This window comes from Melanaphis sacchari, unplaced genomic scaffold (genome assembly GCF_002803265.2).
Source record: "Melanaphis sacchari strain LSU unplaced genomic scaffold, SCAv2.0 Contig4_pilon_pilon, whole genome shotgun sequence".
NCBI lineage: Eukaryota > Metazoa > Arthropoda > Insecta > Hemiptera > Aphididae > Melanaphis > Melanaphis sacchari.
In genome coordinates, this window is record NW_020271335.1 from 7,741,441 (window position 1) to 7,766,811 (window position 25,371).

At 24.8% G+C, this 25,371-nt stretch overlaps 2 protein-coding genes across 2 annotated transcripts in view; both read right to left on the reverse strand.

Annotated features, from left to right (window-relative positions):
* The window catches only part of LOC112598682, a 147,830-nt gene extending 134,590 nt beyond the window's left edge, over window positions 1–13,240 (reverse strand). The window contains exon 1 of the mRNA XM_025345218.1: window positions 12,622–13,240. Within this exon, the coding sequence (XP_025201003.1) occupies window positions 12,622–12,896 (275 nt within the window). The 5' untranslated portion in view covers window positions 12,897–13,240. The remainder of the gene's footprint in view (window positions 1–12,621) is intronic.
* An 8,923-nt stretch (window positions 13,241–22,163) lies between these two features.
* Window positions 22,164–25,371, reverse strand: part of LOC112598681 (serine proteinase stubble) — a 31,690-nt gene continuing 28,482 nt past the window's right edge. The window contains exons 4-9 of the mRNA XM_025345217.1: window positions 24,103–24,467; window positions 23,953–24,038; window positions 23,771–23,877; window positions 23,404–23,701; window positions 22,544–22,669; window positions 22,164–22,471 (exon numbers count right to left, since the gene is read on the reverse strand). Of these exons, the coding sequence (XP_025201002.1) occupies window positions 22,313–22,471; window positions 22,544–22,669; window positions 23,404–23,701; window positions 23,771–23,877; window positions 23,953–24,038; window positions 24,103–24,467 (1,141 nt within the window). The 3' untranslated portion in view covers window positions 22,164–22,312. The remainder of the gene's footprint in view (window positions 22,472–22,543; window positions 22,670–23,403; window positions 23,702–23,770; window positions 23,878–23,952; window positions 24,039–24,102; window positions 24,468–25,371) is intronic.

The following is a 25,371-nucleotide window of genomic DNA, read 5'->3' on the forward strand; positions in this document are numbered from 1 at the left end:
TGTATTATGGTTTCTGGTTAATTATTACTGATAGTAAAATGTTACACTTTATATATACCATAATCATATAGTATGGTATGTTAGCTTTTTATGGTTCATTTATTCAAACTCTGTGTAAGGGTATATGGAAAAACATAACATACAGGAAAGTTTATTGTTTTCCTTACATTCTCTCTTTTGAACTATATAATGTATAACATGTAAACTTAATGCATTTTGTATGCACTTTGTCGGATTTGTAATACACTTAAGTTAAATTAAAATACTATCTCGATGTAAGGTTGTTGATGATTTTTTTTTTTTTTTAATATCACTTATGTTATTTACGTGCGTGAAATGAATAAACACACATTGTTTTTATTAAGCTCATCTGTTATCCAATCTTCCTGCAGATTCTGATTCTTCTTTCGTATCATAACAGTCACGGATTATAATCATCTGGTAACATTTTTCTCTGTGGAATACATAGATACATTCAAGTTTTTCGTATATGTATAAAAGTCTTATGTTATTTATAATTAATAACTTAATTTTCATAAAAAAATAAAACGTTTTCTGTAATTAAGCGTTTAACAATGTAAAGACAACCAAATTATAACATGATCGCAATGCTACAATAATACACAAAATCAATTCTAAAAGAAAAACTTTATTTATAATAAACTATGAATTAACCAATCCAGAAGTACTTGAAATAAAAAATTTGGGACAATAGTTTTAGATAATTTAATAAGAAAAAATACCATTATTTTAAGGTAAACAAAAATTTTTGGAAAAATAAATACAGCAAATATTAAATCAAAATATTTATGATATTTCAATTATTAAAACTTATCAATTGTAACTCATGAATAAAAAGTCATATATCTCCTTTGTTCTAACAACAAAACATTGAAACGATTCTTTTTTTTTTTCTATTTTTTCACACTTAGTAACATCATTGTCAAATTAAATTAAATTTTAAAGTATAATAACTAACAGTTTATATATTTACTACCTACATAAAAAATATTGTCAAAAGAATTTGTTTTGAAATCTATAATAACATAATGGAAAGGAAATTAAAAACGTCAATGTCTAAATAAAACTATGACGGCGTTATATATAGGCAAAAGTAATACAGAATTAACTTCCTTTTATAATATAAAATAATAATACAATAATAATTATTATTATAATTAAAATTACCCATATTATAAGTTTATATTTTTTTTTATATTATCGTTTTATTAAATGAAAAAATTGGTCTAGTATCATATTATTATTAAAATCATTGTTCAAAATTATGATTCATTCATAAAACAAGCATATAATTCAATAATGGTTTTAACTAATGTGTACCTCTGTAGATACCGATTGTTATTAAAAAAAAAAAAAAAAAAAAATATATTAGAAACAAATATTAGTATATTTTTTGTATTGTAAATTTTGTTCAACGACTAAAAGAAAAAATAAATAAATTATAATTATTTTAGTTTTAATCACACATTGTTTTCATAGTTATTATTTATATGTCTAAGTTTTGTTTTACAAATATATATATATTTTTTTTTAATTTGTAACATAGTGTAATATGCATATATAGTAAGGAAAATATAAAATGTTAGCTAAATATTATTAAAATATTTTTTTGTGGTGTTTATTTGGCAAAAAAAGACGAAAAGATAGAATGAGAGAAAAAGAAATGGAGACTATTTTACATGAGAAACGTGTACTTATCACTGACAACGACCTGGAATATTAAAGAGTCAAAGCAACTGTTTGCGTTATGACCTCGATTTTACCGTTGCAAATATTTTACGACAGGACGAAATTCACCACCACCCCTATTAACTTATTATGATTAAAGCAGTTAAAAATAAATAAATATATCATACATATTTTATGTTAAAATAGAAAAATTGAACACAAACCATAATTTTGGTCGACATTAGTTTGCCGACCCTAACTCATTGTTAGCAATTTCAACAAATAATAATTAGTACCATCCATTATATAAACTTAAACAACGAATACAATGCAATTTCCTTAGAAACAATAATTATTTGAATCCCTGTTAGAATAATATTACTATCATCATGAAAATTTCATACGGTAGGTAATCAAAAAATAAAAATGTAATTGTAATACTTTTTTTTAATTATTAACTACGGGGGGAAAAAAAAAAAAAAACATAAGTTTATGTTTCTGATAGAATAATATAAAAATATCTGCTATTTATAATTTAATAAAAGTAATAAAAATAAGTGTCTTTTTAAAATAATCATTGGAATATATGTTTTAAGTTTAGTACTTATTTATAAATACAAATTATTAACATGTAAATATTATGTGCATTATTTAAGAAACCTAAAATTATCAAATTATTTAAATGTCTAATAAAGTATAAATACTATAAATAACTCATAAATACTAAAACACTATTTTTAGTCTACATTTTTAAATTTATTTATATGATTAATTTACAGTCTTGAATTTAAAAAAAAAAAAAAAACATTAGATAAATGTTAACTACATTTTTTTTCATTTACATTTGAGGTTTTTGTAGGGTTTAAAGTGTTTAAACTAAAGATAACTTTAGATACCATCTACACAGTTTTATCAGAAAACCAATAATACTTAACAATTCTGAAAAGCGACGTTTTTATCTATTCGAGTACAACAGAACTTCGAAAAATGGTGTATATAAAACATTTTTCATAGATTTATTTTATCTGAAACGAGATTTGAGCTTTATACCTTATGTGTCCTATCCAATTACTTGTCTATAGACAAATACGCACCGTTCACATGCGAAATAAAGAATCATGAAGGTCATTTTAGTTTAGCCAAATGGAAATAACTACATTGACCAAAGATCAGGTGGTCGATTATTGATTTATATTGTAGAATGAAAATGTATTATCATGACGATCACAAATGGATCAAGTCAGATTATTTGGTTTGCAGTAATGGACCTTAATGTACATCAATACAATTTATTATTTTGATGAAGTGACTATAAAAAAAAATGTCAAAAGTCAATTAATATCCATTCAATTATGCTCGTATAAAATATACATAATGATATATACTTTTAAACTATTATTATTATTTAATAATATTCATAATTCATATCAATAAATTATTGTGTATATACGTAGTTATAGGGAAATTATATATGTATATATGTATAATATTTATAATAATGAAAATGCTTAAAAGTATGAACTTACCCTAATACCCATTACATACGTATTGGATAAATATTTCTTTAAAAACAATTTGTTTACAGTTCTTTCGATTTATATGATTCGTATATTATATTATAAGAATCGTTAATTTTATATAAGTAATGCATTTTATTGATTGATAATATCTGGACAATATTCTGTATAATATAATTTTTATATGGCTTAATTCTTATCAAATTGATAAAAAGTTCTAATAAAAACTTAAAATTAGCACAATTTAAAACAAATTAAATATTCGAATTTTGTGATAAAAAATAAATAATAGTAAATTAATATTAATTTATTTGTGTACATTTTACTACATGCCTTTATATTAAAAGATATAATATTTTAAAAATAAATAAATTAATCTAACTCTTAGTGATTCTAAAGTTAATCCCACTTTTTTAAATTTGCTGAAATAAATTCAAGGAGTTCAACACTACGAAGTTTTAAATATTATGAGGTGAACAATAGTTTATATAAAAGTTAGGTTAGGTTAATAATTAGGTTAAGTTAACTTGGTAAGTAATAATAAGCCATTTATGAATGTGCATTTTACTTATCCTTTGTAATACCACACCAATTCACATTTGTTTTATTAAAAAAAACTCGTGTTGTTGTTCAAAGTTCAAAGATTTTTTTTATCTACTTTGAGTGTTATAAGTTTGTTTAAGTTATCCATAATATGAGTGTAGTTCATTGGAATTCCCTTATAGCATTTTATTTATTTTTATCTGTTTTGAGTATAATTATTTATTTATTTTTTATTATTATTCAATATATTCACTATCTATATACATTTATGTGGTAATTATTAGAAAAATAATATAATGAATCATAAAACTTATTAAATTCGGTAACAATTACATCCAATTTTACACTGCTTAACTTAACATATTGTCAATATCTATAAGGTAAAACTCAAAAAATTAATTTATTTTATATGTCTACTATTTTAACCACTACATCGATGTCTCTAAAATATCTTTGTTTGAACGATAAATCTTTTCTTTGCTTGTCAGGATATTTATAAGATACAGAGAATTTGACAGTCATTTCATTTGATGTTAATATAGACTGAAGAGAAGAACTTTATAAAGCAATCACTGAGATCACTTTGTAGGATGTTGGCCTATCATCGTACTCCAATGATAATAGCATTTATATAGAATTATATGCATACAGTAATACTGAATCGTTCTACAAATATATGTCTTTGTAAATAAAGGTACAGGGGAAAGCATTTACTTGTTAACTATATGTACGACGAGTCTACAATAAATACAATAACATGAGTATAGAATATATCGAATGAAATACAAAATTTGCATCAAAGTTGTCAAGTTTCTTTTGAATCTTGTTAATTAATATTAATTATTTCGAATAGTAAATAAGACTTCGCTGTAAAGGAATGAGTTTATCAGTTATGACGGTGCAGATCAAGCGATAAACTCACAACGAACGTCGACATAATATAAATAAAGATTATAGGTCTGTTGGTGGCTAAACACAACATTAACTAAGTGATAAAATATAAAATAACAAAAAAACAAAACAAAATAATTCAATGGAAAAAACCTTTAAAATATAAATGATTTCGAGTCCTGCTAAGTGCAATCAGCTCAAATTTTTGACAAGTTTAAATTGTTGTCATAATAATATGACAATCGCTAATAATTACATTTATGATTATACACTATTTTTTTTTTTTTTTTTTGCTTTTCCAAAAATAAAATAACTATATACGGTCATTGCTATTGTTATTGACAATATTTATTTTATTTTAATTAAATATTGTTATTGTGCTATAAAAATAAAACAGAAGGTAAACTATCTAAGATTAATATCTTAAATAAGTTCTTAGGCATCATAGTAACAAATATACAAAAAGATAGAACAGGATAGTTAAAGTATTAGATTAAGTAAAAATTCTAAATACCTATTTACATACAATTTTAAAGTCTTATTTCGCTTATCTTAAAAGATAATACTATTTTATAAGTATTTAAAATTGTATAAGGCAAATATAGTTTATATATTATATCGCATTGAAAATAGAAGTTTTCTTAAAAAAATGGTTTAACATGTTTTCATTATTACTGTTTTCTTAGCCTTCTTTTACAGTTATTCATAATTTTTTAGCATACTTTTACTAAAGGTAGGAAAAAAATTTAAAACTTATCTAATCTGTGTTTAATTTCAAATAAACGGACGTGTTTTATGAAACTTTTTGAACATTTCAACTGTCACAAAAACTTTAAACCAATATCAAAATGTTAAAAAAAAAAAATACACGATACAGTCCAAAATAGTAGCTTTATAACGTACATAATTTATAGTTTAAATTAATTTGAGACTAATTAAATTTCAAACTGACAATTAGTATCTTAAATATTTAAGTATCTAATTAATTTAATTAAAATTGACAGTATTAATAATAGCCTTTTAACTCAAGAAAATCAAAGTTTAAAAACAAAAAAAAAAAAAGGTTGAACATAAAATAAAATAATCATGTGTAAGTGTATAAATAACTAAATAACTACATGTTATATATATTTTATAAAGCGTTGTTTCTAGATAGTCTCTTCACACAAGTCCACATGCCAAATTAAAATATAGATATCTTTTCAATTTATTGTATTAAGAATATACATATTGTTGAATATCTCACGTAAAAATAACGTACGTAGTTACAGGTATCAAGTACGTATACTACCAAGTAGCAATCACTACAATTGAGTCATTTTATTTTAATGACATATAATTGCATATGAAAAACTAAATTGAGTTGATACAGTCTATCAATCAGTATTTCTTAGGATATTTTATTGTTTATTTAAAATTTCATAAAAATTTTGCGAAATTTCACATATAGATCATTTAATATAATATTTTTATCATTCTTATTATATTTTATATAATATTACTAGCTGTTATTAATTTTAAAATAAATTCCGACATTCCATAGAATGATGTGAATACATTTATGATATAAAATAGCAAAAATTGATTAAAAATCCTATTGTAATACACAAAAGTTACATTAAAAGTAATAGTAGAAAATTTACATATAATACAAACAAAACAATTGAAGTAGGTAATTAAAGAAATTATATTTTTTGTTTGAATATTCAATTTAAATAAAGTGTAAATTGCAAATAAAATTAATTTAGTAAAAAAGATTAATTCACATTATTAAGATAAAATTAAAAATTCCAGATCTAATTCTATGTAAATAATAATTAGTAAATATCAAAAAACTCTTAGTTTTTATTGTTATAATGTAAAACTTGTTAAGTGAGAAAATTCGTTAAGGGTAAATAAAACTTGATTTCAATTGCATGTTTTTTTTATTAAATTTAAAAACTAAGGTTAATTAAAAGTCAACAATTTTTAATTAATGCGTATAAATGCAATTGAATGTAATTTTTCTCTGGCTTAAATGCAGATTACCAGAAATAAGAGGTATACTGGTTCAGATTTCGTACTGCAATGCAGATACATGTGAAAAACCTCTGCATCATTGTTTCTTATGTAATATATTATAATAATATAATGTCGGTAATTATAAACTGTAATTACCGTAGTTGAAATGATATAGGTAGTTACAGTTTTCGATTACCTATTATATAACTTTAAAATAGTTTCAGTCTAATTTTAAATTACATAATATATTATATAATTACATTTAATATAATTACTTTAATTGAGTAACTAATAAACACACTTTGTTAAAAAAAAAATTAACTTAATTAAGTTAAAATCACTCTGAAAAGTAACTTAAGTTATCATGATCGCTTATTAATATTATAAGATTTAGTTTTTCTTTCTGAATACTATGTATAATAAATATGAAACAATGTTTTGTGTATTAAGTATTTTTAAACATGTATGTTAAACGTATACTTTATAATTACGTTACGTACACATAAAAGTATTATCAATATAATGAGTATAACATATCAACTTTTTTCAGTTATGTATGATATATAAATATTTTCAACCAAGGGAACAAAACTAAATATTTTTATCATAATAAAAAATATTAGAACTATAGAAAATCTACGTATAATTTAATTTAATTATCTGAAAGTATAAAGCAGATATTTTGTATGAGATGTGCCATGAAGAAAATTAGGCCGTTTTTCTTTAAATGAATCTTACCTAACCTCATTTCCTGTCTAATAAATAATATCTGTTCATAAAAATTCATATTGGTTATTGATTAAATATTTTTTATACTTTTCAACAAATAAATAATTATTAAAAAAATGACTAGATGTATTTTTATAATCATGACACGATACGCAACGGTCGCCGGTACAAAGTACACTATCACCACCACCACCACGGGTAAATTCACGGTATTGTCAACTCTCCCACCTACGCCGTAAAGGCCTAGGCAGGACGGAAGACAAATCGTACTAGACGAGTAACGGACTCTAAGTATATAAGTATATAACTATTACCAAAATTTCATTGTTTCAATATTTTACAACTATGGTAGAATTAATGCTTTCAAACGGCGGTGATAAGTAATATCTCGCTTAATGATAACTGATTGATTTATTTTAGTGATAGCCTAAAGTTCTTCATACCTCATCCTCAATGTGTTAAAATTTTTACTATTTGTAGCTTTAAAATTAAACAAAGACTTAAAATGGATTAAAGTCGAACAAAAATCCTCGGATTACGGTCTATGATATGGCACACCTGACACACACTGCGCTCACCATTATGCTCAAAAGATAAAAATTATATTTTCTATTATACAGTAAATTACTATACAGTAAATTTCTCTTTTCTGAGTCAAATTTTACATAGCTATACATAGTAATTAGTAACTTTTAGTTAATCAATGTTGCATTACATCTGTAAAGCTAATTAAACATATAGGTAATAGAGGAAATGTTGAAATGTTAAATCATTGGAATAAATTAAGATTAAAAAGTACAGAATCATATAATCATAATATGCACTTATATGAGTCATAAAATATTAATATTTACAGAATTTAAGATTTAAAATAATTACCAAAATGAATTAAACAGATTTTTGCTGTTGAACTCATTAAGTATGACTTAAAACATATTGTGTATACATATATATATATATATAAGTAACTTTTGTTTAAATTATTATAACATCATAATAATACGTTATAAAATTGATGCACCAATTTAATATTTACTATTTAATAATATCTATAAGGTAATATTGTACTAAGATAAATCTTCTGGAGACGTTTTATAAAAACAGGTTTTATTGTATTCTATGAACGAGTATATACAGAAAGACCTACAAATAAATAAGCTGAAAATCTATCCTACCAAAAATGTTAGAAGGATGTATGCAAACGATTTAATTAACATATATATCTCTTATCAGTTGGTTGACTATTATGTTAATGATGAGTTTTTGTTAGTAATATTTGACAGTCAATATTATAGGTTCAAACACTGAAATGTAAAATATGAATATATACACTGTGCCCTGAACTATTGAAATTAGTTTTGCTAAAATTCAATATATTATAATCTACGATGTTTTAACACTTTATTTTTATGATAGTTGTTTTAAAAATATTTTTTTTAAGTATATGAAAAAATAAAAAAACAATATTTGATCACAAATACAAACTTTATAATAAATTCGTAACGTTTAAAATATAAAATACATGTAATATATAATTTATATATTTATATAAATACAATTAAATTAACTGCGAGTTTACTTGAGTGTAAGTGTGTGTATGTGTATGTTTAACTTCACGTTTAGGAACAGAACATTTAATTGAATTATTAACATTGAGAGAGATATTTTATGATTGATAATTTGATATAATTAACACTTTGAGCATTTAAAATAAAATAAAAACTCCCAAATTTATTTTCTAGTTATTTAAAAAAAAATTATAATACATAATTAATTAAGATCCGAAATATTTATCATGATAAATTTATCTATTGTTTTTTTTTTTTTTTTTTTTTTTTTGTTATAATAATAATTAAATTCGTAAAATGAAAATGTAGGTAATACAATAATATTCCATGACACGTTCTTTTACAGTAACTTTCTTTATCAATTAAGGATATTTGATTGTGATTCATAAAATATAAATCATTGTGATTTTAAAATGTTTATCATTACAAATGTTATAATTTTCTAATATTTTTATAAATTGTATAATTAATTTAATTATAATTTATAATTGATTTATATTATTTCTGAAGCTCTCAAGCCCTACTCTCTTTCCTAAAAAAGGAAAAAAAGAATAATAATAATAAAATAAAATTATGCCATCTAACTTAACTTTGTAAATATAATATATTATCTTGATATTTGTTAATTTATATTTTTTTTCCCACCACCACCCACGAATGTTTGAACATATAAATACCCATTAATCGTGTGCAATTATTTGATTGTTATTATGTTTTTATATGAGATTAGATAAAAGAAATTAATTCAATATACCTACCTAATCAAGAAAATAGTAAAAAAAAATAAAATAACATACACTATCCTCACTTCTAATATAAATAGATGCTGATTCCCCCACATCCTAAGCTATTAATCGTTTTTTAATTAATTAACAATGATCTATTCTTAAATTAAAATTAAACACAATATAACACTACACAACGGCAAGATACATTTAAAACCTTCTATACAGGAGAAAAGGGTATTTATTTTTTTTAATTTACAATAATAAATAATATTACATAATAATACATCGATATCAAGTTTAAGAGTCTAATTATTTAAAAAAAAAAAAATAATAAAAAAACCATTTCTTTTACTTCAACGGAATTACCATTATTATGTTAACAAGACTTTTCAATATAAGTCATAATAACGGTTGAAAAACATAATTTAAAAAATACATAAATAATAATAAATAGTCTGTGTATCTATATTGTTATTATCAATAATTTATCATATTAGGTATGTATTTATACATAGAAAACAATACATTGAAAACTTTTATGTTTATAATAATTTAAACTGTAAACAAACTTTTATGTGGCTACTATTGTGAACAAAAAGTATAATGTAGCTGAAACTTAATGTAATACGTGTTTATAATATAATTACAATTTAGAATAATGTAAAGGTGTGATTTTAATTTATAGTGAGTATAATATATGAATATATTTATTTATTTAATAAATTACTAGTAATATTATTTAAAAAGAAAACACAACTTAAAATATATTGATACAAAAACAAATATTTTTTTTTAATACTATTTAAACTACACTAATTATTTTTGTTAACTGATTTATGTTAAAACGATCATAAGATAAAAATAAGATTAAAATTTTGATAAAATAGAGTGAAATGTGTATTTATGTTTACACTACGCATAAAATAAATAAAATGATGCCGTAGTAATAAGTAGCTAATAAGCTAATAACTAACATTATAGAAGTTTTCATGCGAATTCAAATATGTATTAATATTCATTTCTCAAGATTACGACTTATAAAAATTATAATAATATCTATATATAAAAACAATAAAACAAAAATGTAGCTTAAACACGGTATATGCATAGAAATTGTAATACAAAAAGTAATGTTTATGAAAACATTTTAATATGACCAAAACTGTGAAAAAAAAGGGATGTAAAAGAAAAAATAATACATAAATATACTACTAAAAGAATATTGGATTATTTAAAATAATTATTGTCAATTGAAAAATTGATGTAATGAGTAAATGTTTAATGAACTATAAACTGGTTCTTTAAATTTTAAAATATCTTTATTAAGATACCTAGCTATTTAATCCATGACGGTAACAAAGAAAATTTAATTAATATATTTAAAGAATGTTTAGATACCGAGATATTTTAATTGATGTACACACAAAATAAGTTGATAATCTAATTTAGATAATCGTAAACTCGTAATTTAGGTCAATAAAGTTATATATAGTAAATATGGTTATATTATACACTATACGAGTTTGCTGAACATGGCCATTTCACGTACTCGAGTAAAATACTTCTACTACAGGCTAAATAGTTACAAGGATTACAACTCAATATGGGAAAATTATGCACGAAGTATATTGTTATAATTTATAATAGTATGACATGATTACACTTTGTGATGCAGATGCAGAAAAAAAAATTGTTCGTTGTATACATACATAGTTATTTTCTCTAAACCGTCCAGCGTCACATTTTATTGGGGTGAAACGAATAAATAATGTCTCTGACAATCATGATGTATAAATTTCATAAATATATGTAAAAAAGTCACATTAATCATTTGTAAATTGTTTAATTGTAAAAAATCAATAATTCTTTCATTAGTCGTTTTAACAAAAAAAATCATACAGTACTTATCAGGAAAAATACATAATAATATATTGTAGTTTTTTTCATAATTATATTCTTTACTTATATTGTGGTTATAATGTAGTATGTCATGTTGTTTTTAGTTTTTATAAAATCTAATAATTTTACACTAAACGTATTGCGCTATTATTGGAATTTTAATTTTATTTCGTATGCAGGTATTCGTACACTAACTGACGACCACATAAGAATTGTAATAATATTATTATTAAGGGCTTATATTTTTAAGCAAGATAAACATAAAAAAAAAAATGAATTACATTTTCTAAAAAAAAAAAGCGAGAGTGAGTTTTTCACGGCTTCTATGTGGTTTTTCTCTTCCTATAATAATATGCTGCGTACGTTGTGTTTTTTTTCATATTACACCCAAATTTTACATAATTTAAAAACAAAATGGTCCCATCAGTTGAAAAACACACTTTACCGCCAAACCCTAACGCTACTTTTTATAAATAAAGAACTGCTTTTGGCTTTAGGTGTTTTTTCGTAAAAAAAAAAAAAAATCACACTGAATCACTCACGTTTTAAATGTTTTAAAAGTGAACTGTAATCAATTTTTATACTATTATGTGCGTTCGATAAGTCTGACAATTATTACGATTATCGAAATCTGAGATATATTTTAGACCTGTCAAAAAGATCATAAATTATACTATGTCGTGTATACATAGTATAATATAAAAATAGGCAGTTATTATGAGCCCATAAATATGATAGCGATTTTTTTTTTCTTCGCATTTAAAATATTAATACTATAATGTCTGCGAAAACATCGAAATTATGATGTCGGTTTTCACCGTCCGTACACATTATTTTTATCACGAATTCACAACTCTGTGCACCTCGCATATGATTCGCGTAAAAACACACAATATATATGACACGGATTATGAAAATCGCAAAAAATATCGCACTGTTCGTGTACCGAAAACCAAACCTATATACATTTTTATCATTTTTTTTTTCAATAAATTATTATATTTTAATGGCTTTTTTAATAATAATTGGACGGTAGCGCAAAAGAAAAGTGCTCACTTGTCGTGCATGTTAAACAAGTCGGCGCCGCCGACGCGCAATACGTTTTTCACGGCCCTGGCGCCCTTGTAGACGGCCATGACGGCAAAGTGGCCGCCCACCAACCCGTTCGGTTCCGGCCACACACGCATGGCCAGCGCCTTGACCACCACCTCGGAGGCGCGGGCCTGGGCCTGCAGGTCTCTGGCCGTGTGCAGGCACGCGGCCCGTACGGCCGGTAGCGGCGGCCGGCAGCAGGCCAACATCGCGACCGCGGTCAGCGCGGCGGTACGCATGGTCGACGTTCGTCGTGGGCCGGCACGCGCCTCCGTCGGTCCGTTCCTATTGCCACGCTCGGCGATCGTTCATAAACAACGGACGACGCGCGGGAGGAGACGCGTCGTCAGTTCGTGTCGAGTGGCGGCGAGACGGTTTCGGATTTATTTTATTCGCCGCGCGAAAACGACGACAACACTCGGCCGACGGAATTTCCGGGGATTTATCGATCGACAGAAGAGACCGGAAACGATAGGTGCCGCCGAATCGGAGAGACGGTCGGATGTCCCGTTTGCGGCGCGCGAAATCCGTTCGGTTCCGGTGCGGAGGAAGCCTCGGTCGGCGAACACGTGTGGTCGGCACGTCGGGCGCGAAACGACTGTTGAGCTCGTGCCGCGCGCTGTGTCCCATTCAAAGGGGCAGAGCGGTGCGTAGATACGTATACAGCCCGTCGCGCCGCCGCTGCGGCGAATCGCTCTGCGGAAAGAGAAAAGGCGTAAATGCCATCTGGCGACCGGCACGGGAAGTGGATCGGTGACCTTGCCGGTCCTCGCGACAATGTTGATTAATATAATGATAATTATTATTATTTTCGATCGAGAATTCGGGTACGTTTTGCGACGTGAAGATGTGTACAGAGTTGTTTTAATAGGCGCACAACGGATATAACGAAAATTATGGTATACGTATATCTGTGCTGAAAAGAATGTATGCACACGAATAGTAGTCGTTACACACGACATGAATATTATACAACTTACTGTTATCGTTCGAAACAACTATAGTTGTTTAATGGTTTTGATTGTTCTCAATAAAAGAATTAATAGCACCTAAATGGTTATATTTTATTTTCATTTCATAGATATTTTACGATATTATAATATGAGTTAGATAAACAAAATAGGTCATTACACCACCCCTTACAACTGTAAGTATAAATACATTTTGTATATTTTCATAACTAATAATCTGTTAATGTGTAATAAAATAAATGTCCAAAAAAAAGTTATAGTTTTATAATATTATATTATAATCTGAAAAATTAAGGGCGTACTAAGACCTTATTTTTTAGGGAAGTTAATAAGAAAAATGTTTGGTATATTTCAAAACCGCACACTTACTATTCGTAACTACGCGTTTTAGATCATTCAATACTGCAAAAAAAAACATTTTGTTATTAAAAAGGGGCATTTGGAAGATCTATAATTCAAAACTGCACACATTTGATTGACAGTTTAAAATTAATTATTTATATGAGGTTATTAAATAATTGTCATGACAGTAATTCAATACTTGAGATATCTTATGTTTTTAATATTAATTACAAATAACCATATTTAAAAAAAACTTATTTTTAAATAAAATAAAATAAAGTAGCTATGTATTATATTAGTCATGGTAGATAACACTTAGACTGAAATTGAAATAAATGTACATCGTGGTTTTTTAACTTTTAATACATTTTTATTGATTTCGTTACTTATGAATTTATAATTTTAATTAAATATAATAATATTATTAACTGGTACGCGATTCTAAACGATAATGTGTGATTTCAGACAAATGTGTGCGTTTTCGATACAATATAGCAGTGTGTACGATATTTGATAGTTTGATTTGGGGAAAACTGTATGGAGTGTGTGAATAAAACTATGTGCATTTGAACGTTGAACTTTTTTTGAAAGTGTGCGGTTATAATGGCCTCCTTCATTTTTAAATCAATAGATTAGACGACTTGAACTAAATTAAATGTTTTATAAATTTATGCTTTACAAAAGTTTTTATAAAATAAGAAATAAGTATTTATTTGCACGCAGTTTCAAGGTGATATGTGGAAACGACAATTATTTTTTGGAAATACTCAAATACACATAGGTACTCACAATCGCTTATTTTTTTCATAAAAGTATTAAAATTATATAAAATAATATAACGAAGACATTTTAGAAAGTAAATCGTTTATTATATTACGATGAATATTTTTCTATACTTAAATAAAATCCAATTAATGCATACAGGCACAATTAACTTGAGTTTTACACTTTTGCATACTATTGACCAAAAAAATGTCATGAGAAATTAATTCTTCCTAAAATTTTTGTTTCTGAAGGAAGGAGGTTCCCCGAGAATATGTACACCACAATATATTGAAGATATATAATTAGTTTATAAGATTATATTTGTCTATGACCATTAGAACAAAAATAGTATTAATCCAAACTTTACAAAAATATAATAAAATTATTAATAAATAATGCTATGATGATAATCCATCATGTTATGATTATTTCAAGCATTTTCTGATTCTTTGCGATTATATTTAACATTATACTCAGCTGTCTTAGCTTAACCTTAGACTGAAATAAATATAACTAGTTAAATATATTGTTAAATTCAAAGTTTATAACAATGAGCTCTTAACACCAGTGTTTATATGTACAACTGTTTAAATTTTGTAGCTTTATTTTTTATGTCTATCTTTTATATTTTTAAAAAATTAGTAAACTTTCATTTTTTTAAAGTTAAATTAGTAAGTTAAAGTATTTAAATATCGAATACTTTTCATTATTTGTATCAATTTTATTGACACATGATATGTACACAATATACGACGTTTCAATCAAAATACAAATAATTATTTTTAATCTTATTTATACCCAACAAATTTATTAGAACAATATATTTATTGTTTATACTTTAATATTAGTGAACAAATAGTAAAAAAATATTTAAAATGCCCATTATACATAAAGACTAGGTATATAAATTACGTAATATATATTTACATTTCATTGCTAAGTTGATTCACTAAGCATACTCACCTCCATTTTTTCTTTAATATTGAATCTATTTTAATTCTGATTTCAGGTTTTGAGCGGAGCGATGAATTTATTGATATTAAAAAATACATGAGTGTGTTTTTTTCTGTCTATCATCTTCTTTTGGAGTATTAAAAATGCTTCAATTTTCCACCTAAGAGGTGGTTTCTGTTAAAAAATAGAATTTAGTTGATAACTTTATGAATCAATAGCAAAATATTACCAGATATCCTCAAAATTCATTTAATTATTATATAAACATTTTCTACATATTATCATAAAATATTCTATGTTGACTCTTTTTTTTTTAGACACAAGGAATTTTTGATTTTTTTCAAAATTTTTTTTTACTTGATCAACAAACATAAAAATTTAACAAAACATTCTTTATGAATTGTTATTATAGGTAGATATCTAAAAATATTTTAAAAAAATATATAGAAACAATTTTTTCCATGTGTATTTTAAGTTTAATTGTTCAAAAAATTCGTCAAAATCATGAAAATTATTCAATTACTTTGTAGTTAAAATATTTTTATAGTTATAACTTGAAATTTAAATACAAAGTTATTTATTGAAAGTTAATACTGAAAATTAAAAAATCTAAAATAATATACTTACAGTTTTTACATACAAATTTAGAATTAAAATGTGGATTAAATTAAATATTTAGGGTAAATAAAATTTTTATGTTTGCATCTTTAGGAAGTGTCACTACTGGGTGGCTTCTTCCAACAACTCCTTCATGCCATTGTAAATCAGCCCATATTCTTATTGTGTCTTAGAGTACAGATTGTATATTTCTTATAAAAATAAAAAAAAATAAATAATGTTTGCATCTGTAGGAGACGCAATGGATAAAAAAATGTATATTATGGCTTATTGTATTGGATCATTTTAACTATACGGCGTTAATAATGAAGAGATGTCAAAATTTTGGCTTCATTAGAAATGTTAAAATGGTGTCTTATCAAATTATTTTACCTGTATAAATATTAAGTACTATTATGCATTATCGCCGCTTCATGTATAACTCTATGTAAATTCATATTATTATATTGTATTATATTTAAATAAATTAAATTTATAGATAAACCATATCATATCATAGATTTACATAAGACTGCATTAACGTTATTAAATTATCATTACTGACAACAGTGTAATAAATGATTGGTATTTGGGTAAAGAAAGATACACAAATAAATAAACCAAAATATATAATATACTTTGATACAGTAACGCCGATAGAGATACCTACTGTGAATAAGAACTTTTTTTTTAAATTAAATAGCAATTACAAAAAAATTTAGGGTTTGTGAAAAATACATTTGTCATACAGTTGATATGTTTGAAAAATAGATGAAACAGCAAATATGGAATAGCTTTAAATGTTACCTGGTAAATTATATTTTGTTAATTTATTTTAGTAAAATGTAGTATATATATTAGGCAAAAATAAGTTTAGTTTACAATTTTAAAAGAAGACTTATCTACAACTAAAAAACGATAGACTATTTTATTTTTTTTTTTTATTAGTTTAAGTATATAATTTTAAAATAAATAGTTACATTGAAAGTTATTTATTACATATAAATTCAATATTAATTATTTTTTAGTATTGAACATGTAGGCAATGAAATATGTAAAATGTATTTGACTCTATTAATTTACTATTTCGACAAACTATTATAATAATTATTAAGTTTGATTGGCTTGTTCTTTTTTTTGTTTATTTTCTTTACTCGTAATCTTTATGGTCTTAAGATCTCAATACTTAAGTCTTTGCTATATTTAATTAAATTTAAAGGTGCTTTGTAAATAATGAAGAAGTCTGTTTAGGTTACCCAATCTGTATGCATTTATTAAAATAATTAATTAATTAATAATTAAAATAACAAATTCTTCCATCCTTTACAATTTAAGAAGTTTAATTTTATCGTTATAAGATGCCTTTATTTATCCATCAATCAATTTATCAACGTGGTATTATTTAATTAGAGTATGATTATTGTTGCTTTTAAACAATTTGTCGTTAAATACTTATACACAGTTATATATTCATACGAATAATATGCACATAATTATATAAATATATTTAAAAATTCATGAGATAAAACTACAGGTATTTTTATTTATTTATTTGATTTTTGGGAAAAGTTTTTTTTTGCAACATTTGTTTTAACGCCCTAGCTTATATAACATTCACACGCATATCGCAACAAGATTCCTTCGGCGTCATTAGTTTTTTGTAGAAATATGTAATATAATATATACCAAAATTTAATTTGAAATTAGTAGTATGAATTACAGTATAAATAATATAGTAAATCAGAAGTTGGCAACCTGCGGCCCGTGTAGCAATTTTATACGGCCCATGATTGCAATCTATAATAAAATTGGTATAAAAATATGGAATATCACATTATGTTAGTTGGTAACCTAATATTGTTAATATATATCTACTACGTTAAATTAATATAGGTACCAAACAATAATGAAATTTAAATAAATTAAATTAAATTCTGTTTAAAATTTAAGCTATAAAATATAAATAAAATAAAGTATATGGCCTGTGAAATATGTTTTTATTATTATTTTTAACCCTTGACACTAAAAAGGCTGTCGACCCCTGCAGTAAACGATTACCAAATCTGCGTTTGGTAGTTGTTATTGATTCTAAAAAATTACGTATGAAAACTGCAATGGTTCAACTAGAAACTAAATCAATAATGGATGTATAATATGATTTATCATGGTGGTGCAAAATACTGTTGAAGATTTTCAATATTTGAATAAAACTTTTTATATTTCATAATATACTTTATATAGTATTAAACTAGTTGTAAAACGATAGCTTATTGTAGTAAATTAGGTATTATTTATTAGTACTTATACCGAAAGAAACTTATTTTTTATTGTTTTCTTTTTTACCATAAATAATACTTATTCTAGATATTAAAATCCCATTAAAAAAATATTGGACTAATATTATGTTATATTAATATGATATTATCATAACTAATGTATATTAAGACTTAATATTAAATTATATATATATATATATACAAATTATTGAAAAAAATCAACTTTTCTTATATATCAACTGTGCAAATTTAATTTAAAAAAAAATTATAAAACTAATAGTATTTTAGATTTTTAAGATGTAATATATTATTATGTTTTAAAATCTAGGAGTAAAGCATTCCTAATAGGTAGTTAAATGTACTTAGTTTACTTGCATGTATAAGAAATTGCATACACGATCTCTGTATTTTGGATTTGATTAATTTTTGTTTAAGTAAATAATAAATAAAAATAATTTGTGGAATTTTTTTTTATTCAATAAACAAGATATCATTCATAATATTATTATTATATTTATATATTACTAATATAATAATAAATAATACTAAGCATTAATAGTATAATGCGTTCATACTTTCTTAGCAACAAATTTTATACACTTGTATCAATTAACTTCATTGCCGGAAAGATAATACATTTATAATAATTTAATGCAATAGGTATATCATATTTTATTCAAAAATTGAAAATGTTCAATCAATATATTGTGTTATTTTAAAATTCATAACCAATAAAATAACATTCATATGAATATTGTATGTAATATTAAATCATTATTTTAAAATTGTATAAAATACATAATTATAATAACAACTTAATTCCATGTTTAGTTTTATATTTTTATTTTAAAAATAAAATTATTTAAATCATCAATGTCATAAGATTATATTTAAGTTTTACCAAATGTTTCGTTTTAAGCGTCACTTCATATGCCTTTGAAAAATAACAAAGATTTACATAAAGTCAACGATATATTACTGTGTTGACATTAAAATTTATTTAAGTTTGCAATAAAATCCAGCTTAATACCAGTACCGATATTTTTGTATTTTTATATTATTATTGATTATATTTGATTTCAATATCATAATTACGATTTTTTGGTTAAAGAATAATTACATAATAATTAATCTCGCAAGTCCCTATAAAATACTATAAATAAAAAATTACAATACACTACAGCACCCGAGTACAAGAACTCGTTGTATTTAATACTAATTAAATCCCAATACCTGAACGGTAAAGTAATAGTATACGTATTAAGTGAGTCCCCGGTTGGAAGATTAAAATTACACTATTTAAGTCCGAAGATTATTTTGAGTAGAATAAAATATCAACTAAATAAACGTTGAGAAGACGACTACGTGATATAGTTTGTATCATTTTTATGAATTTTGACAGATAATATAATACAGGTATATATGCTGGGAACTTTGGATTTTATTTTACCGACGTTAGTATAACAATTACAGTCTACCGATATTGTAATATTCTATGTTCTAGTTTATGAGGTACATTGAGCATCATAAAATTTTTTTTTTTTTGTTCGATGGATACCTAACTCAACCTAATTATGCGTTGTCTCTGTCTTACAAACAGATAACATAATAAAAACCGATTTACGCGGGTAAAAATTACTCAAGCTATAGTTCAAGTTAAGCAACCAAATTTTTACTTTAGAAAGAGCAATTTTTGATTGGTGAAACATCATTTTTATTTTTTCGATATTAGAACCACTAAAAAAGTTATTTAAATTTGAAAAAACACAAATATAGTGAACTTTGTAACAATAAGAACTTTTTCAGAATTAGTAATATTATATAATTAAAAAAACGATATTGCACAGCGAATGTTTTCTTTTTATGATGTAAAAATTGGCTTAATTAGCTTAAAATATAGTCCCTAGTGGTTTTTGTCCATGTGAAATGATTTTTACTATGTTGCACATTTGTAAGACGGAAACTACACATATGCGGATGTAACGTTCTCTTAAGTTATAATATTTTATTATGTTCGTTGACTTATATTATGTTGTTCTCATAATATTTAGCCATTAGATTTTATAATCAGAATTTTTTATTTCATTTAAATTAATAACATTTTTATCTTGCATTTTTTTTTTTTTTTTTTTGCCTGATAATGTAGTTGTACAACAGATTTCTTTATGAATAACTAATTGCATTTAACCATATTAAATATGGAACAGTACATATTATTATTATTATTATTATTATTTATTGTTTAAACTTCAGTTCTATAATTACGATTTCCTGTATGTAAATAGTACATTTGTATGTGCATTTGCATAAAAATGCATGTTATTATTTTTATAATATTTAAATATTCACTCATATTAACCTTAAAAAAAACAAATTTAATACAAAACGGGTTTCAGAAAAATGAAATAAAACAGTATTTTAAAAAAGATTTTATATTTCAAATGAAACTAAAAATAATTATTCAAAGAATAATTTTACGCATATTATACTTCCAACTTCTATGCATATGTATTTTCGTGTATACACTATACAATAATTTATTAATAAGAAATTTATATCATATAATTATTGAAACTAATTCAGAAGTAGTAATAACTTTGTTATTTTTCGTTTTTTTAAGAGAAAGAGTAACAAGATGCAATAATCCGATAGTTTTTTGCTACTCGTTTTGAAATTTAAATACTAATTATGTACTAAATATCAATTATATGTAACAGAATATACCTAGTATTTAAAGTATTTTACTAATATGATAGGTATTATTTTATTATAATTATATCTTAAAACCAAATAAATTATAAATACTTAAATTCTTTAATATTTTTAGAAGTTTATTAAATTAATGATACACTATATTTAATATTTTAGAAAACATGATATATTAACAAAAAATGTTACGTAATAATATTTACTTTTGTAAAAATTATATTTTATAATTCATACGTACTTTGAATTTCTTTAAAGGTAATCATTTAAAAAAAAAAAAAATGTATTAAAGTAAATTAACTTTATTCAGTATAAATAGTGAACAATCCTTATAAATATATTTCAATACACAGTAATTCATATAGTAATTCTCAAAATGCTGTACTTTTCTAAATACTGATTTTCTAAATCTTTAATGGCAAAATGTATTTATTATTTGCAGACAGGTTTTGTTCGTCGTTTAATGTAAAAATGTTTTCATGCAAGTATACTGCAAGTAAATTCATTTATTATTTTTGCTCGTGTAAAAAAGAAATGTAAGAACATTTTTATGTTATAATACATGTAAACGTTCATTAACATGAATATAATTCAAAATCCTAGTAAACGATTTCAAAGTAAATTGATTTAAATTTTAAAATATGTTAGGTTTTGAAACATTATAAAATTGATGTATTCTAGTTCTTTGATTCTTTAAAAATAAATAATAATACAAATACTATGTGATTTTAGAATCATTGTTTTATTATACTTTTCTGATTGTACTATATATTATGGTTTTATTAATACAGAAGATAGATTTATTGCAAGATTTTATTCTAACAAAATTATAATATTAATATATTATGTATAAACTATTTACAAATGTATAAAAAAAAAAAAACAGAATTTACAATTTGTTTTTTAATAAACGTACGCATACACGTGCTACCAAATTGGTATTTTGTATATTTATACATATTTAAATATGTATAAGTAAAATTAGCGCTGTAGTTAGAGAGTCGACATAAAAGGCTCCCTTTTATAATAATTGTAATATTATAACTATGTGACTGTTTGTAGAATCCAAGGTACGAATTTGGAAATCCTGGTACATACGCCGGGTAGATTGGCCTCTGCACATCCAATTCCCCAACTTATGATTCCGGCCAAAAAATAACGTCCGTCTCTACCCTTAACTTGTAATGGACCACCAGAATCGCCCTTAAAAAGTTGATAAAAATAGTTATTTTTCTTACTACCGTATTTAAAATAATATATTTAGATTTTACTCACTTGGCAAGAATCACGTCCGCCGTCATCAAATCCGGCACACATAAATATTTCTGGTATATATTCGTGTCTACCAGCTCTCAAAAACATACTTTTACACTTGTCGTTACTAACTATTGGTACACTCACCTATAAAAATAAAAAATAAATTTATATTTACCAGAAAAGTTAATCTCAGTAAGCGTAGGTTTATATCTAACATACAGTATTATAAGAATATTTAAAACTGTATATAATGACATTACTTAAACCATTTATTGTTTAATAAAAAAAAACTCCCTTACAAACTAAAATTAAAGTTTGAGTATTGTCATTACTAATTCTAATAACTTATTAGATATTACAATTAGTAAAGTAGCCAACAAACTAAGGTGTATAAGGTAATTAAGTACATCGAAAATGTTTGTGAAGATATTTTTGGACACTAACACCATTTACGCTAGACTTAATCCATGATTTTATTTTTACAGAGTCAATAATATTTTGATTTCTAGATTCTCAGCATATCAATAAATATATTTATTTTAAAATAATTATTTTTGTTTTGCGTAAAAAAAACTTTTAATATTTATAAAATACTTCAATTTACAACTTTGAAGGTAATTTTCTGGTAGAAAATTTGAACTCATTTTATTATGCATCTCCTCTTAAAATCGAGATCATTAAATTCGAATTTAATGAAAACATTACAATAATTCAATCAATAGTACAGTGCCTACATTTCATAAGATAAGAGTTATTTTATTATTATTTGATAAAATATATGTATAATAATTATCTATTAAATATTTTATCGAGTAAAAATTAAAAGTAGATAATGACGAACAATACAAAGAATATACATAATTAAACTACATTATTACCTCTTGTAACACAGAAGGTAAAGTGCCTCCTTCGCTTAATCGCCCCCATCCAGTTACTGTGGCATTTTCACCTATTAGAAGGTCATCCGAGCCAGGTAAACATATAGGCACTATGTGAGGTGTGTATTTTACTGGTGTTTCTAATCGTACCATGGCTAAATCATACTCGTATGTGAAAAAATTGTACTTGGGGTGCACAATTTTCCGAGCGACTGCCCGTTCCACAAACGGATATGGTTCTTGGTCGGATGAAAAGTCGTATTCACCAACTCTTATACGAATTTGTGACGTCAGCAAGCTATGATTATTTTACAAAATAATTAATTACTTATGTATTAAAAAAATAATAATATCATCATTTACTCACTCATCTACACAATGACCGGCTGTTGCTATCCAGTTTTCATTTAATAAAGCTCCTCCACATCGATGCGTACTGGAAAATCCAAAGAACGACGTCCTTCGTACAGACACCTGTAATTGATAATATTTAAATTATTTCAAATATTATTATGAGTAAATAAAAATAATGTGAATAATATTGTTTACCTGCCAAGGCCAACTACCAAACGCAGAGTTTCTCCCGCCGACAATGCGGACTTCGTGCCTGGGGTGCAAAGGAGCCAAACCACAAGCTAAGAAAAATAAAATTGTATAAATATTTAATTCCAATCAAACGTATATCTGCTCGTAACGTACGCATTGATTTTTGATTGGTCTCGGCCGATACACCCGGCTTAGCGGTATGTTTCTCTGGCTTTCCCGAAACGGTGGTGGGTATAGCCACAGGACTAGTTGTTGTACTTATAACTAAAGGTTTACTAGTAGTAGAAGTTGTAGTGATTGGTGGTGATGTTGGTACAGGTGCAAGAGTGGTTGTAGTTGTACTCGTCGTCGTAGGAGTTGGGGTAGTGGTTGTCGTGGTAGTAGTAGGATTAGTGGTAATGGTAATATTCGTCAATGTTGTCGACGATGGTATTGTATATTGCGGTCGATGTTGAGGGATTGGCCTTGGCTTGGTTATGAACGTATGATGGTTACCCACGTTCGAACTCCAACTAGGTCTAAAAATGTAAATATTTATGTTTAAGTTACAATGATTTATAGAAGTAAGACAAGTTACATGTTTTTTTTTTTCAATTATTTATTATATGTGGGGAAATGTAATGAAATTATTATTGGTCACATAACTTGCAATGACATGCAAAGTCATCAGTTTGAAGTTCGGTACACCACAAAAATAATATTTTGCTATTTATTCCGCAATCGTTGCAATTTTTCTACTTAGTCCCATCCGAATCCATTAAAATGAAAGTGAAGTCTAAACACATGAAATTGTGAAAATGATCTTCTTTAGAGAAAGGGTAGTAGTGCGCTAGTCACACTTAACTCCTCCCAAGCGATAAGCTGTTGTCGAAAACTGATAAAATTGTTTCAATGAAAAACAATAACATTTATTTTATGAACATGTAGGTTTTTCGATTTAAAAATATTAATAAATATAACATATGACAGATATAAATTTTTTGAAAACTAATTCGGTACAATTTACGAATTCTTGAATACCTATTATTTATTATTTTATAGATATTAAACGCAGTTAATATCATGTATATGAATAATACAGGATATTACAATGAATCATCAGAAATAATTCAAATTATTTCTTATATAACATTAAATGAGATATTATATGATATTAATAATTACATAATAGCTTTGAAGCAACCATGCATAATTATAATGGTTTAATGTCGTTTATTTTCTACAAATTATTTCTATAGAATAATTTTCTGTACACGAATTTTATTCATTTAATTGTGTACGGCTTCCAAACTTATAATTTATATTTAATATTTTTCTCATTTCTTATTAATTTATTTTTTCATAACTCGTAAATTATTACACATACATTTAAACTAATTTTTTTACTGTTTAGCCAATTTATTTTTTCGATACCGTCAAACA